Genomic DNA, 16,578 nt, shown 5'->3' with positions numbered 1-16,578 from the left:
GGCCCGAATTCACAAAGGTGGTACAGGGGAAACTCGGTATAACGAACACTGCTATAACGAGATATCGGTTATAACGAGGAAATTTTCTCGGTCCCAAATTTCCTTCCACACAAGTCTATGTAAAATGCTACTCTTATAGCGAGATCGGCTATAACGAAATAACTGCTATAACGAGATAAATTTTGTGACTTCCAAACAAAGAAAAACATAGTCAATCAAACCTGCTAGAGCGAGGTAAAGCAAAATGCCTTCGGTAAAGCTTTACTTCGCCTGTGCTATCATCTTCCGAGATTGTAAAGCTTGATGCGCCAAAAACTGTCTTGTATACACATAATCATTTTCTTCAGTGCACTCCAGCTAGCACTGCATGTTGTACGTGTGAAGTGTGTGTGTGCACGCACACTGATATATGCAGAAAATGTGCTGGGACGGCCATATGTATACATGACATCATCATGACGATTAGCAGGTGTGAGGCAATCTGATGCTGTGATTGGCCTTCTACTTAGGGAATTCCCCGTCTTCACACACACGCAGTCATAATGTACATACAGAATGTGTCACATACACACACAGCATTGTGCAGACCATATTCAAGCTTTCCACACAACACACACCCATACGATAACCACATGCCAATCCACAGACGATCTTGATACAATCGCAAGCTATATAAATTTACAAATTCAAACATCTACAATTAATAAGAAACACATTCTTGATATTGGATTTCCTTGGCGAAAAACATCTTCTTACCCATAAAGGTGAGTAATTCCCTCACACACAATATCAAGTTATCAGTATTGATTGAAATATGATTGGTAGTCCCACATGTGCAAATTAATGTCTTTATTTTATGCCTACTGATATAACGAGATATCGGCTATAACGAGGAAAATGGCTCGGTCCCGACCATCTCGTTATATCGAGTTTCCACTGTACAATTGAAACCATGGTTTAAACCATGGACAAAGACCATATTTTTTTTATGGGTGCCAGGTGTCGCATAGCCTATTTCACTACGAAATCAGTCATTTCATTATGAAATGATAATTTCGTCGATGAAATGGCTGATTTCGTAACGAAATAGGCCATGTGACACTTGGCGCCCCATTAAAAAAACTATGATCTTTGTCCATGGTTTAAACCATGGTTTCAATTGTACCACCTTCGTGAATTTGGGCTTAACAGTCATGGTGTTTTATATAATTGCCATGACCATGTCACATCAAGAAGTCTCACAAAAACTGCTGTAATGCCGTAGCAGTGACAAATATATGAGCTCCATTTTCAGCATATGAAGGTCTTCTAAAGCAGGTCATTAAGTGCTAGGATTTGGGCAAAGGAAAGTTTCATAGATTTCACCTGAATAAATCATCAAATTTTGTCTTATGTTGTCAAACTCAATATCCACACAGAGGCCTATGTTCTGCCTTCTCAGGGGTCCAGGCTGTTGTGGGACTTTGAAGAGCAGGTCTGGCTGAAATACCTCAGTGAAAAAGAACAGGAAGATTCAGAGGATATCAGCATCGGGGAGGTCTATGCAAAGTAAGTGATGACTCACAGTTTTGTGGTCTCTATTTGTCTACTGGTTGGTATGTTTGTTTGTTTGTTTTTTGCCCCTGGAATGTATATCAAATCTGCAGAGTAATGCTTGAAAGGTACGTACTTCCTTGTTCTGTTTGGCAACTGAAAGTAATGATTTCTTTGGTTTTTTTTAGCTACAATAGAAACACAAAATATTGTTCCTGGAAAATAATGCAGAGGAACTACATGTTGTACATACATTGTGCAATCGAAAGATAGGGAACCTGAAAATGGTCCCAAACTAATGCATGAAATATTTTTTTTTTGACACTCTATTCCACCATGCAGGGTGTCGGAGCTTTCCTCAAAAATGGATCAAATCCTGGAACCAGTAAGTGACTCCTCCTGAAAGTGGTTGACATAGCAATGAAACAACCTCAATTGCTGCTACCCTTTATGCCTTGGACATGAAGCAGTCGCACACATTGTATCTTGTTCTGAACTCACTGTCAACCAGACAAGTGGATTGATTTCTTCATTCTTAAAGGCATCGTTTAACCATTCGAAGATGAAACAAAATCCTAGCTTGTATAGTGCTTCAAAATAGTTCTAAAATGTGAGTTAGGGGTAGAAACAACCAGAGTAAAGAAGTTAATCAGTATAATCAATGTTGAGTACTGTTAAATACACAAAATGTGAACAATGGTTGTAATAAAATTGTTTCCAGACTAAACCGTCTACAGTTATGGTGTAGTGAGAAAAATAGTGTTATCTCCGTATATTTTAGGTTTTATTGCAAAATTTTATATGGTAGGATGTTTTGTGATATAACTGACCTACACATATGCATCAAATGTGATTTCTTTTCTTTCTTTCTTTTTTTCAATCACTGCTCCCAGTGGTAAACAGTTCCTTTAATGAAAGGTTGCTAAGTCAGGGAACAGTTTATATCTAGGTATATGTATATGCCACATCTTTGATTTGTCAATAAATGTGAACCATACACCATTATTTTGCAATTTTGAAAGGGAGAATGAATTGAAAAGATGCCACATATCACATTAAGGAGTTTCTCGTGAAATTTGGCAATGAATAACAGCTCTTGATTTAGTCATTTAATGTGGCATCGATTAAATTCCTCAAAAGTAATTATCTTGCTCATGTAGGTAAGTTATCACTTGCTTCAAACTTTTTTTTGATGTGTTGGACCATAAAAGGCAGTTCTCAAAATGATCTGTGCATGCAATATAATGTAATATATTTGATTTGTTTTGCATAAGATGTGCATGCCTATATAGTTTCTCCACTCTATGAAATTGACATTATGCATTATTAAGATATCTTGATCCATGTCAGACAGAAGCTGTTCTTTTATACTAAATCAGCAAACATCTGAATAGTTATGTACTTTCAAAACAAGGAATTACCTGCTGCAATTCAGGAAATACCAAGTGTGTCTGATTTACAAAACTCTTATCTAGGTTTTCCCCCTCGTTTCCCTTTTTTTTTTGTTGGGGGGGGGGGGGGGGGCTGTTGCCATATTAATAAGTGTTGATTGTTAATAACATGCCACTGGAAATCCTGGTTCTTTGAAAAAAGGCTATGACTACATACTGTATGTAGACTGCTGACCAGGCTGCTAAGAAAAACAGACTAACAGTGTGAAAGATGATTTTGATTGAGTGACAGTGATTGTGACTGATTATTTTCAGTATCATTATTACTACCATTATGATTATCACTATTCATATACTGTTGAATAATTGTTATTCATATACTGTTGAATAATTGTAATAACAATGATTACAGTGGTAATGGTAATAACGATCATTGTGGTTTTATGACTATCCATATCATTGTCATCATTATTGATGATCAATATCATTCTTATGATTATATATATCTTTATTTGTATTGCCATTATCTTTGTTATCATTATTACGATTAGTACCATAAGTGTGCTGTTACATTTTACTCCCCCCCCCCCCCCCCAAAGAAAAAAAAAAAGTTGGGTCATTGCACAGTTATTGAATTTAGTTAAATTCTATTGCGTTTCAATCACCATATTCTTTCGTAGACATGTTGACGCATTTAATCTATTACGTAATCATGTAACCGATCATGAACTGTATTAACTGTTCACCTGTACCTCGGTGAGAAAATATTTTGTCTTGCCTTGCTGATCAGTGATCCAGGTGAACTTACTTTTTGTAAACCTTAAGTGAAAGCAGACAGACCTCTCCTTTCCCTTTCCACTTTCTACTATCCTATCTCTACGCAAGTCATCCCTCCCACCCATTTTCTTCCCGATGTGTATTATGTATGGGGGCTGCAGGCAAATCAAGTTATGCTTATGCTGTAGCCCCACTGTATCATTTATTGTACTGCTGATACGTTTTGCTGTACATTGTGTAAAGGCAATGAAGAAAAAAATATTTTGTTAACAACTTACGTTTATGTATATGTATGGCACCAACAATGTATGTGCATGTATAATGATAATACAGGAACCAGTAAATAAATCAAATCAATTGAAATATTTTGATGGGATGTCAGTTCACATCTTGCAATCTTTTTTGACAGCTGGCCGTCACGTCATATGCTGTGGACATGAAAGTCTCTATCAACATTGATGCGTAGATATTGAAGCATTTCTCTCTCTGACTCATTGACCTCGTATCACTTCCTTTTTTTTCTTTCCAGGATGGGCCACGTGGTTTTCCTGTTTGTGTGTGTCTGCGTATCAAAAGTTGAACAGAGACAAAACAAAACAAATTAGAAATAATAACCGCTATTGCGCGGCACACAAGCACTTTACTACCAAAACACCATGCACTCAAGAGGATTGGTTTTGAGATACATTGTATTATTGTAATTCCCTAAAGAATTAACACACAATGTTCGAACATAGGGCCTATTAGGCCTCCACAGTCAGTGGCCTATATCTCGCCTGCCTGAAGACACCATCAGTTTATGTAAGTAATACGTCATGATGGCCACTTGTTTTGCCAATGGGTGTCGCAACTTCGAGCAATTGCTTCATGAGGAAATAAACAGTATCCCCTTTGCCGATTTAAAGGGCTAGTAACTGCTGGGTAATATTATTTGATAGCATGATGTGTCACCTATAGCTCTGATTTGGTGTCTGTAGGCAGGGCTCGACACTAACGGTGGACCGGTGGCCCGGGGCCACCAAAAATGAAAGTCGGGCCACCAAATTTTTAAAAAGGGCAAATTTGGTGGCCCGCCTCGGGCCACCAAAATTTTTGGAAATGTGTGTCAATTAATTCGTAACTTTTTTTGCCGGAAATTAGCAGTTAAATTTGTTTAAAGGATAGATGAAAAGGACTGAATGAGTGCCTGAAAGTGAGTGTTGCGAGTTTGTTGATGTTTGTTTATGAGTAGGTTCTAGATATGTTCAACTTCCAATTCTTACTATGATAAAACTTAGATATTTCACTCATTAAAAAACAGAAATTTTAATGTTTTTTATTGGGGTTTTTTTTTCGGGGCTACCAAAAATTTGAAATTGAGGATTTTGGTGGCCCCATCGGGCCACCAAACATAAAAGTTAGTGTGGAGCCCTGCTGTAGGCCTATTGTAAGATCCGTGTTTTGCAGTTTAAGGGGAATGATCTGTGCAGGGAGGTGGACCCCCTCCCTGATCTGTGTGAACATTCTCCCATCTTCTCCCCATTTTTATACATACTAATTTATGTACTGTTTATGTAGTTTATATACACAAGAAGACAAACACACACACACACACACATACACACACATGCACGCAGACACACACATATATGTATACAGTGTGTATATACAGGTATATCCTATGTATTATATGTATGTATACATATATATATATATATACAGTGTATATATATATATATATATAAGTTTTGTTTGACATGTGTGTCTATCAGTTGCAATCAGTTTTGAAACACCACCTTAAATATCTGATTTGAAACAGCAGAAGAAATAAGTAGACAACAACAGGTCTTTAATAGTTTGGCATAATTACATATTTTATTTGGTGCATAGGTAACATCATGCATACGGTATATTGCAAATGAACAGTACATATATATTGTATTATACATAGCGATCCTTACAATATCTGTAGCATTAACATTTTCTGAATGATAAATAAATATACTATATCTTGAGTAATCCAAGCATATGTAACTTAAATGAACGACGATCAGTCCCAGATACTGACAAGAATCCATGCGCAATATAACACTCTTGTCTGAAAATCTTTGAAAAATAAAGATATCATGCAGAAGTATCTTCGTTTTTTCGGACTTGTGTGTTTTAGCATTGTCGCTTCTAAAAGAATACAGTGTCTCCAGCTCATATGTTGAAATACGAGTATTACACACATAACAGTTGGATTTGTTTGAATATTGGACATGTTCACTTGTTTGTTTGTTTGCTTGGTTGTTATTTTTTTTTTTTTTTTTGGGGGGGGGGGGAAGTATTCTAAATAGAATGCTTACACACACACACACACACACACAATGACTTCAGAAAAAAAGTTCCGAGGCAATAACTGAACCTGCCCATTACATTCCATACAGATGAAGAGCTCTGATCTGGAATGAAAGCTTTCAAAGAAATATCAGTCCTCGTGTTGGTTACTTGACATAAACAATATGTTTTATTTTACATATTTCTTCTTGAAATGATCACGGTTGCTTCTAGGCCTGATGTTATTTTCTCAGTTTCAGCAATCCGTGCCTGTGTTGCGTATTTAACCTTGGCAAGGTCTATAGGCATATTCTGCCACATTCCGACATACTTTAATGACTGCTTATCTAACGAGTGGTATTGCTGTCTGAGCGACTTTGGTTTCATATCATGTTGGGGTTTTTTTTTATGAGATTGTTGAAATAATCAGTAAAAAAGATAAATAGTAAATGAAAAAATAAAAAAAATGCACAGTCCCCCCATGTCTGTCTGGCTTGAAATTGGATTGACACGGTGCATTTGCAAAGCATACTTAAACAGGTTTTAGCACCTACATGTAGGTTGTACCAGACTGCTCCGCAGTGGTCCTCGTTGTACAGAATATAATAATTATTCATATTGTACCAGCGAATGCGCATGGTTTCTCAAGCACCATAGAAAATGTGTGAAACGGTGTAATATAAACTCTGTATATTCAACTACAATGTAATCTAATGTCACGGGCTCTGTGTGCAGCTTTATCAACACTACCATTCATGAAATCGTGATAAATATTCATCCGTAAGTGCAGCGCACAAGATATATTTACAATTTGCTTGTTACATATAGATCTAAGGTATGATGGCAGTAATGTGATAAGCACTAAATAAGAGCAGAATATGAATTCACACTGCACCTTTACGCACCGACAATAGAAGGAATGAGAGTTATATACACTATATCTGTTCCTGTCTCCTAGAACATGGAATGTATGTTTTCCTTTGCTTTCTTTGCATGTAATAGTTCGTGTTGAGTGTCCTTGTCTAGTGTTGACACCAAATTCACGCAAAGTATGTGTCCCCTTTTTTCGAAGAGCACAACCACTAATGGTCGTTATGAGACAATCCATAGATACTCGTTCAACACCACTAATATATTGGCAACGTAGGCCAATTTTATCTGCAAAAGGAAGCGTAGAAGGAAACACAGTATCTTTTGCATATACGACATTACATGACGGTTGGTGCATCTCCATCGAGCACTTAAATGAAATTCTGCTTTTTCTTCACTCAATGCAATGTGCAATAGATGATACATGTACTAGTAAACGCAGAAGTGAATGATATTCGTTTAAGTGCAGTACTTGAGCTTTACTAATTGTGTGTCGCAGGTTGCCAATTATTAATACATGTACCTAAGCTCGCTTCCTCTCTCTTGGTATGGCAAGAATCACAAAGACTCTGCAGTATGTCTATTTAATTTTGTTCTTCTTCATTTTTTTTTCTAATTTCCTGCACGCATCGCTGTAATTTTTCCATATGCGTGCTCAAATTAGCTTTAGACATTGTCAACGGATTTGGATTGTTTGTCGTGGTTTTAGCAGTATATACGGTACCCATTGCAATATACAGAGAACAGTCAACAGGGACATATATTGTACCATTATTAAGACTAAAGAATATAAATGGAATCTCCATCATGTGCATTTCCGTTGTATAATCTATCTGTCTGTTGCACCAGCGTCATGTTGAAAAGCATAATAACCAGTAGCCAACTTAATACATAATGATGTGTAGCAACCATTGCAACCTGATGATTACACCCAAAGATTTTCAGCAAAGTTGTTCTGTTCAGGGGAAGTTGCATCATTGCCTATTACAGTCTTATTTCTGTCATCTCAAGCTGGAAACCTTTGGCTCCTTAAGGACTCGCAACAATAAAAATTGTGCAATTAAATAGCTAACATGGAAACAACCATGTTGCATGCAAACAGCTATTCGCATTTGAAATGTTGTGTATTATGTAGGATTTAATACTTTCACTCATCTTAAAATGCAATGCTGTCGAAAGCAGTTCTGTTTAATGGAGTCCTTGACAGCTTGTTCGAAGAGTAACCAGTGCTTCCACGTAGTGACTAATGATAACACGATGACCTTGTCCTATCCTCTATCTTATCACACATTGATTTGTTGGAAGCAGAACTTGGTCACAACGTCGCGGGCAGCATCACCACTCATCTTGCCATAGTAGGGATCAGGCAGTGCACTTTATATATAAATTTTTTCAGCACACATATTGGCATTAGATGCGCATTAAAGCTATTTCCATTCACAACGCTTGTATCGTCACTTCCTTAAACTCTTGCTTCTGCGGGACCCACCCTTCACCGGCACGCTGGTTTCCTCGCTGGGAGAGAGCATGGCGTAGGCCCCATCCACAGTAGAAGGAGGTGCCCCTAGCTGGTTGCCGCTGCTCCTGCGACTGCTCCTCGCACTCCGGTTCAGCTTGTCGTAGGCCTGCTCCTCGAGGCTGTAGGTCGACGACCTCTTCCTGCCACCAGGAAAGTAGGTCAGCGTCCCTTCTGGAAGTCTATTCCCGTCGTTGGCGAAGACGTTTTCGGAGGAACTCATATATTCCTGGATCGTGGATCCTAAGCTGGCTCGCTCACGTGATCGCTCCAACTGGAAATACACGGGTAACTGGCGGGGAAGTCCGTTGTCACTGTCGATACATCGGTCGGAGGTCTTATTCTTGCTCCCAGGCACTTTTACTGCACACGTATCGTTCTTGTAGATTGTAGCAGTCTTGTCCATATGCTGGTCGGAGTATAGCATTTTTTCCGTGTCCAATGTGCGCTTGGGTGTATTTTTCTTGTTCAGCGGTAAGCTGTTAGGTTTTTCAAGCTGAAAATACTGAGGAGCCGCCATATCGTCGGCGGGATTTTCAAGCACGAAGTACTGTGTTGAAGGCGTTTCCTTTGATTCCTCGAGAACAGAGTATTGATGGTTCTCATGTGTGGCCGTGTTTGCATCGTGGGAATGCTTTGATTTGTCCTTGCTGTTCACAGAGTATGGCTTAATTTCCTCGTAGGTCCGATAGCCTGATAAAGTTGACACCATGGGTTGACTGTGGCTGCGCGGACGGGTTGCCGTGGTGAAGTCACAACTACTTTCAAAAGAAACCTCCCCAACTTCAGCGTAAGGGTTCTCAGCGTCCGTTTCTAACGGCGGAGTGGAGTTTGTTTCAGTGAGAGGTTTCTTCTTTTTCTTGTTGAGGGTTTGCACAAGTTCGTGGTAGAGAATACCTTCTTTACCCGGTGTCACCACTTGACCGTCGGGACTGGCTGAAGAGGTAACCTTGCAAGAAGCCGAAGGACCTTTCTTTTGTTTCCCTTTCATCAGTCCTCGCCACATCGATGATGTTGGTGACGTGGTAGTGTCCTCGCACTTTTGTTTGAAGTGTTTGGCAACTCCTGAGTCTGGCGTTATCTCCCCGCTAGCCCGCGAAGATTCATTCCTTTTGCTCTTACCGCTACCGCCAGAACTATCGTAGGAAACGGGCGTTGAAGCTCCTCTGACTGTTTCTTCGGGCTCAGCATATTCCGGAGGCTTGAATGAATGAGAGGAACTTGAGGCCGTTAAGCCGAAGCTCTCGAAGAGTGGAGGATTCGACGATTTAGGCAACACGACTTCTGGTTCCTGATATTCAGATAGTATGCTGAATGGAGCCATGCCGACCAGGGCAGAGTCGCTAACTACAGTTTGTAGACCGGCGTAGCTGGGGCCGCCTCGGTCCGGATAGTATTCGGTGTATGGCGCTCCATTGCATGCTGTCAAAGTGGAACTCTTTCTGGGATTCCTTGACCATGTCGAAGACGCCAGGGACTTCTTGCTCTTCATGGACTTCCTGTTGGTCGAAGGGCTGCCGGACTCAATCGAAGTCTGAGGAGATATGCTGAACACTGCAAAGAAGATAACAAAGACAAGACAGGGATTCTCAATGATTTGTAGCTTGTCCATACGCCTTAAAGGGATCGTACAGTTTTGGTTGAGACCTAATTTCAGGTTTCTAACATTTTTTGGTGAGATATTGAGAAAACTCTTATGAAATATGAAGGAACATGTAATTCTATGAGGAATTCAATGTTTATTTGATGAAAATTGGTTTTGAAATGGCTGAGATATCCAAAAAAGAGCGATTCTAATAAAGTGTGGGACCCACACTTTATTACGTACGACCGCTTTGTTTTATTTTGTTTTTGGATGTTTCAGTCATTTCAAACCCGATTTTCATCAAATAAACTTTGAATTCCTCTTAAAATGGTATGCTCTGTACTATATCATAAGTGTTTTCTTGGTATCTCACAAAAAGTTAAAAGCCCGATTCTCAGTTCCACCAATACTGTACCATCATCCCTTTAAGATATTATATTAGGGCCTAGGCTGTAAAAATGATGGAAACTGCAACAGACTTGGGGCATGAATGAACCTCGGCTCTTATGGTAAATACTGGTTACTCTTGTGAGTAAGCATGAGTTCTTGTCCATTTTCCTTCCACTGGTATTTTTCCCTCGATCACTTGGGATGATAACAGCGTTAATTCATAATGCGTTTACAGGACCGAGGCATGTCTAATTGCTACATTTAATGTCATACTTAAGATTTGCATTGGATACTAGAAATGGAAAGTCGGTACATTTTTCTATAATTGGGAAAATATCGCTGGTGTCCCGAACGTACAAACTTAGTTAACACGGATGATATGATTACTTCTCCTCTTCAAGAGAAGTGTACGTGAAGCAATCGGCATATGCGCCGACTACGAACTGACTATTGGACGGCTGAATATAAACTTACCGGGTCGTGACTCCACACTCGCTCTGTTCGTGCTCAGCGAATTCTGCACCGCACTGTACCGATTGACTTCTCCTGAGCGGTAGTGCGCCCTGCATGGGGGGAAAATTGACGTTGGGTGTGTTAAGGGGCATGTTATCAATCTACACAGGAAGTGGCAAGCCACGAGGGAAGCGATATGTCACTTAAAGGGGTGAAAAAAAAGAGCAACCCACAACCTCTCCTGCCTATGGGACCATCTTGAGTATCAATTTTATATCTCTATAACCGTGTGCCACGCATGAGCTGCCCTTGACATCCACCCAGTTGCTCATATTCTCTTCTGGGTAATTGTAGCTTTCATGCCATGACCAGGTGAGAAAACAAACACACATACACACACACACACACACACACACACACACACACACACACAAACAAACAAATACACAAACAAGCAAAATCAAACGAAAAACAACCAAGGAAATTCCGAGGTGTTAACATGACGTATCAAGGGGATAGCGGCCCAGATAACGTCCAAATTGATAGGGCAAATTTGAAACACGTGGAACAGATTAAATCTTGGCATCAGCAGATCCGTTAGACCGAAAAAGGTGTTTATATATCAGCTACCGTCATAATATCATTAACCCCAAACAGCTAAAAACCAAAAGGAATTAGCTCTATTTGAATTAAAGTCAAGAGTTTGTTATGTTGAGTATTTCCTATATTCTTCTTTATACAAAGTTTACACTGCAAATGCCAGTACATCCATTGATGTCTGGTCACTGCGTTTTCTCCACGCCGCTCCATTCCTAGATCCAGTTTTCTTAGCCGTGTTTTCGTACATCTGACATATAATTCTGTACACCATTATACCCACTATACAACCTGCAATGATTATTCCAACAGGGATAAAATCCTTCATCTTTATAGGTAGACTGATTGTAAGCATTTCATTTCATTTCAGTTATTTCCATAGAAAAAGGGCAATCATTACCATGATAACAGTTTAAAGTCATAATAATATTCATTGTGGGGGACCAATCAAGAATATAGGCTTGTTAGGAAAAGGCTCCAAAGTAAACTCACAACTTAGAATATGGATACAAGATGATTGTGTGTTAGAGTACAATGGTACACAAACAAAGCAGAATAGAGAAGAAAAGGAGCAAAGTACTGGCAGAATATACGAAACCGAGTTGCCATTTACATAAAGCATCCAGGCATCGATATACCATGGAGGTGGAACAGATTCTCCTTGGATATACTACAGAGAAGGAACGAATAATGAACGGAAACAAGATCCACGCAGTGCTATATAGTCACGTATCATAAACTAAAAAGGACGAGTCGCACGATAAACACTGATATATCATGCTATTTTTAAACATATCGTCAGAATTCGTAAAACACAGTTGGGCTATAGCCAAGAGTACTTTCCCTTTTTATCTTGTTTATTCCAGTAACTTCCTGTGCATTCAGGTTGTTTTTCCCCCAGCTTTGAGACTAAATATCGAAGCGGCCGATGGCCATTCTGTATACCAATTTCCATGAGAGAAGAAATCTATCTCTGGAGGCTACTTCGTATTCAATCGCATGGTCCCTAACATAATGTTAAAAATTCAGAAACAAGAAACGTCAAGTCAAACTATGACCCTAGTAATGTGACCCCCCCCCCACACACACACACACTTTTGTTCATGCCTTTCCAATCACTGACACTAACACCACCACCACCATCAACAGCAAACCAACATACACACATACAGTGATGAATGCACTATGATTGAACCAGAGCATGCACAGGATATCACACGTTCTGCATACAAGCTAAAAAAAACCAAATCCAACTAAAATCAAAAAAAAAAAAGACAGTCCAAACGTCGCTATAACATTAACCAATGTCAAAGAGATTGAGTGAACTTGGATGTCCTTGGAACACATTAAAAAGGTCTCTACTGATTTCCTTGAGAAGAAAAGAGCAACAATCCTCAAAATTGTAAACAATGTAATAAAATGTAATTCGATATTCAAGAGAAGAGGAATACGACAGAACAATGTATTTCGTTAAGCAATAAAATGTATGTGATTTCCTCATTACGATCACTGTCTGTACATCATCGTCATCATAACCAGTTGTCCGTAGACGAAGTAGAAAAAGCTGCAGCAAATCCCAAAGCCCAAAGTTCCCCATCCTTCATCTGCTTGATAATTTCTTGCTCTTCAAGCTCTTCAAGTACATACTTGCACAGAATTATTTTGAACCCGGAGACATCTGAAGTGGATTGTCTGTAGGGATTCTAGGACGAATGATTATTCCTTTTGTCTGCCAAATTATATACAACTTGCAGACTTGAAAGGCAGTATCCCATATTTTTCAAAGAGCTATGAATTTGGTAAACATAATGGAAGCACTATACACAGCGTGCCATGATATAACGCTTTTTCCGTCCACACTTTTTTGTTGTTGTTGCGATAACTGAACTTTTTGTATTCCAGCAACTGCAAAACCCCCGTCGCTGTAGAAATAGTCATTTAAACAAACAATTTTCTTACGTGAAGCCTTTCCTCAGCAGACTAAAGCAGCTTAACACACATTTTGCCCTTACATTTAAAGGATACGTTAAGAGAAAGAGGGGGTGGGACAAATGGGGGGAGAGGGCTTTAAACAGGGAATATTAAAGAATGTGTTGCCAAAGCGCCTCGGCAGTATACATTACCTGACGGAAGAATCGTTGTCTCGAACTCGTCCATTGATTTTCCTACGGATGTAGCAGACCAGACAAAATATGACGAACACGAGGATGATCACCAGGCCTCCGACCACTGAGAAAGCGACGATTATTATTGTTCTCAGATTGCCTGTGTTTAAAAGAGACATACAGACACATTCAAGTAAAGTACATTGGAATTGAATTAAGCAAAAATGGAAAATATCGAGAGTATTACTTTGTGTGGTAATCACAAAATAGACCAAAATATGATATGCTTTCTCGAGACACGCACAAGGGATTACATTCCGTTTAAAATCTACCATATCACCTTCAAGAACCGGATAGGAGTTTTTGTTAACCTCATTTCACACGGCACGACTGGTAATAGCGCAAGTATGAGTATCAAAACTTTAAACCACAAAGCGAAAAAAGGGCAAGTTAACTTTTGCAGAAGTATGTGACATATTTTACGTTGACATTTACAGTGCTAAGCATGTTAGTGCTCTAGCAAAAATAACAAGAATATTGGAAGCAGTAGCAAAACACGTGTGGGTCGGCGAATCTACATGACTAAGTTTAACCGCATTGTAAAGCTATTTTAGGCAGCATTGCCTTCTATCTTTTCCAAGGTAGTGGTAGAGCCCCCTTCCCACAATGACGTGTAAATGAACTCATGAGGCAATTGCAGTTAGTATCAGCGTTGATGGAAGAGGTTTGCACGCCACCAATGAGTTCAAGATGGCGAGTCTTAAGTTGCATGCAAATGGTATCGGTCAAGTACGAACTAGCTTATACAAACGCGGCTTAGTCTATACAAGACAAGACATTCAAAGCGGTCTGGGTTTTTAGCCTCTCTCGTTCTCATTCACTCTGGACAAACACACACAAACATTCATTACTATTTTTTATGTATGCATGTATGTATGTATGTACATATGTATATATATTTATACATAAACATATATATATATGTATATGATATATATTACATTCGTATGTAATCTTATGTATATATGTTTATTTTTATATTGATATGTAATTAGAAGGGCAGATGTTTTTGCAATTGAATAATGCAATACTGACACTTTCAAGGATTTCTATGTTTGAAGGAAGGAAATCCACAACCTTGTCTGGACCGCCGTGTGCTTTGGGTTTCTGTTCACCTTGGACACGGCCAGGAAAGTATACGATCGTCTGCTTTCATTTTCCTTATCCCAAACCCTGTTACTCTGGTTTACCTCTTAGGAAGAAATGGAAGTGTCGATTAGATCATGATTTTGCAAAACTACACCTTGGGCTAACATGGACCTTCGTCGCCCATGCCTACGAAGTAAACGATGCAGTCACTCTCCCGTTCGACATAACAGTCATGAGAGTGACCTTTTCTGGGAATCTCCGAGCTCAGCATTTTCCGATCATGTTTCAGGGAAATGACGTTCAAAGATGTTTCAAGAAATGACCATTACAAGTAACTTCTGTAAACGGGAATATATGACGGAAGCCGTTCTAGACGCCACCTCTCAGACAATAGCAGATGAAATAATGTCGACCGCATTTCCTATATCCGTGTATAGCAGAAAACACACACTACAATAACTGACTACCACACGGGGTACAATTCTGTCTGGCATGTCTAAACTTGATCTGCCATAATTCATCTCGCACGTAGATTGATATGATATTGTCCACTAAAAGGATAATACGGTATCGTGGGAAAGAAAGAAAGAAAGAAGCATTAATCACGTGCATGCCAAGATAACTCACCAGGGATAGTCTCCCCGTCCGGGTCAGCCGAAAAGTTGTATGTTCCACCAGGGACGCTGCTCGAACCCGTCACTGCGATAAACGTGGGGTCGGTGTCTCCCTCCCCCTCCGTTCCGCCTTGGTTGCTCGGTGGACGTAGTGGTGGTGGAGTCGGTGTGCTTGGTTCGACGTATCTGGTGAGAATGGAGATGTTGGCCACTATAATTATTGTGAAGAGTACTTCATAAACGTAGACATTATAGTTGTGTTTCTGTACGAATATGTGCATTGACAACTACACACAACATATAAACGCAAACACACATACGAGAGAGTGTGTGTATGTGTGTATGTGTGTATGTGTCTTTGTGTGTTTGTGTGTGCACGCGCGTGAGTGAGGGTGTACTGGAAAAAGGGGTGCGGCTGCAGCCCCCTCCCCTACCCCATACCCCCATCCGATTTCGCAGCCGATTGGGTATCCTTACTATGACGCAGGGCCTTCTGGAAAACAATGGCTTAGTTCAAGTGGCTTTCATTATTATACTATTGCTGTAATTACTATTGTAGCTATCATTATCCTTCGTTATCATTCAAACAATATCATCATCATCATCATCGTTCATCATCATCATCATCATCACTATCACCACCATCATCATCATTATCATTTTGATATGATTATTTGTAATTCTATAACCATTATCCTTACCCGTCGCACAGGCTGCAGCTGTCTAGTGTAGGTGCCCCGGTGGCGCCGGTGCAGAGCTCATCGACGTCGATCCTGTCCTCGCCAGTGAGTGAGGCACGCCACCTCACGGCACCGCCGTCCATCACTTCCCTCATTAGACACACCATGACGTCCTCTCTTGCTACGCACTGGACGTAGGATATCCGATCCGGTGTTCTCGGCCGCCACCTGTAGCATATTTTCCCCTCTGTTTGCACATTTCCACAATCACTGAACCCTGAAAAAACAACAACAACAAGAGCAACAACCAATAATGATATAATACGTTAGCTTATACCTTTCTCAATCTCTTCAGACTTAGCAACAACAAATGATGATATGGTACTTTAGTTTATACCTTTCTGAATCTCTTCAGACTGTCGTATACAGGGTCCCGTCAGCAGGGTAGCCATAAAGAGTCTATGTATTGAATCGAATTGAATTGAATTGAATTGAATTGAATTGAATTGAATTGAATTGAATTGAATTGAATTGAATTGAATTGAATTGAATTGAATTGAATTGAATTGAATTGAATTGAATTGAACTGAATTGATTATTTCCTTTGACCAGCGTTGCAT

The 16,578-nt window shown here is 39.6% G+C and overlaps 1 protein-coding gene across 1 annotated transcript; it reads right to left on the bottom strand.

Annotated features, from left to right (window-relative positions):
• Positions 1–6,033: 6,033 nt before the first annotated feature.
• Positions 6,034–16,175, bottom strand: LOC139738637 (uncharacterized). Its single transcript, XM_071649254.1, has 5 exons — positions 15,980–16,175; positions 15,292–15,464; positions 13,534–13,675; positions 10,835–10,923; positions 6,034–9,939 (listed from the first exon to the last, which is right to left on the bottom strand). Exons 1-5 carry the CDS (start codon positions 16,123–16,125, stop codon positions 8,324–8,326), a joined length of 2,166 nt encoding a protein of 721 aa, XP_071505355.1. The 5' UTR covers positions 16,126–16,175; the 3' UTR covers positions 6,034–8,323.
• Between the last annotated feature and the right edge of the window lie 403 nt (positions 16,176–16,578).

Source organism: Diadema antillarum, unplaced genomic scaffold, assembly GCF_040938485.1.
Source record: "Diadema antillarum isolate AM-2024a unplaced genomic scaffold, OU_Dant_1.0 seq00000760_RagTag, whole genome shotgun sequence".
In the NCBI taxonomy this organism is placed as follows: domain Eukaryota; kingdom Metazoa; phylum Echinodermata; class Echinoidea; order Diadematoida; family Diadematidae; genus Diadema; species Diadema antillarum.
This window is presented reverse-complemented; position numbering and strand designations above follow the sequence as displayed.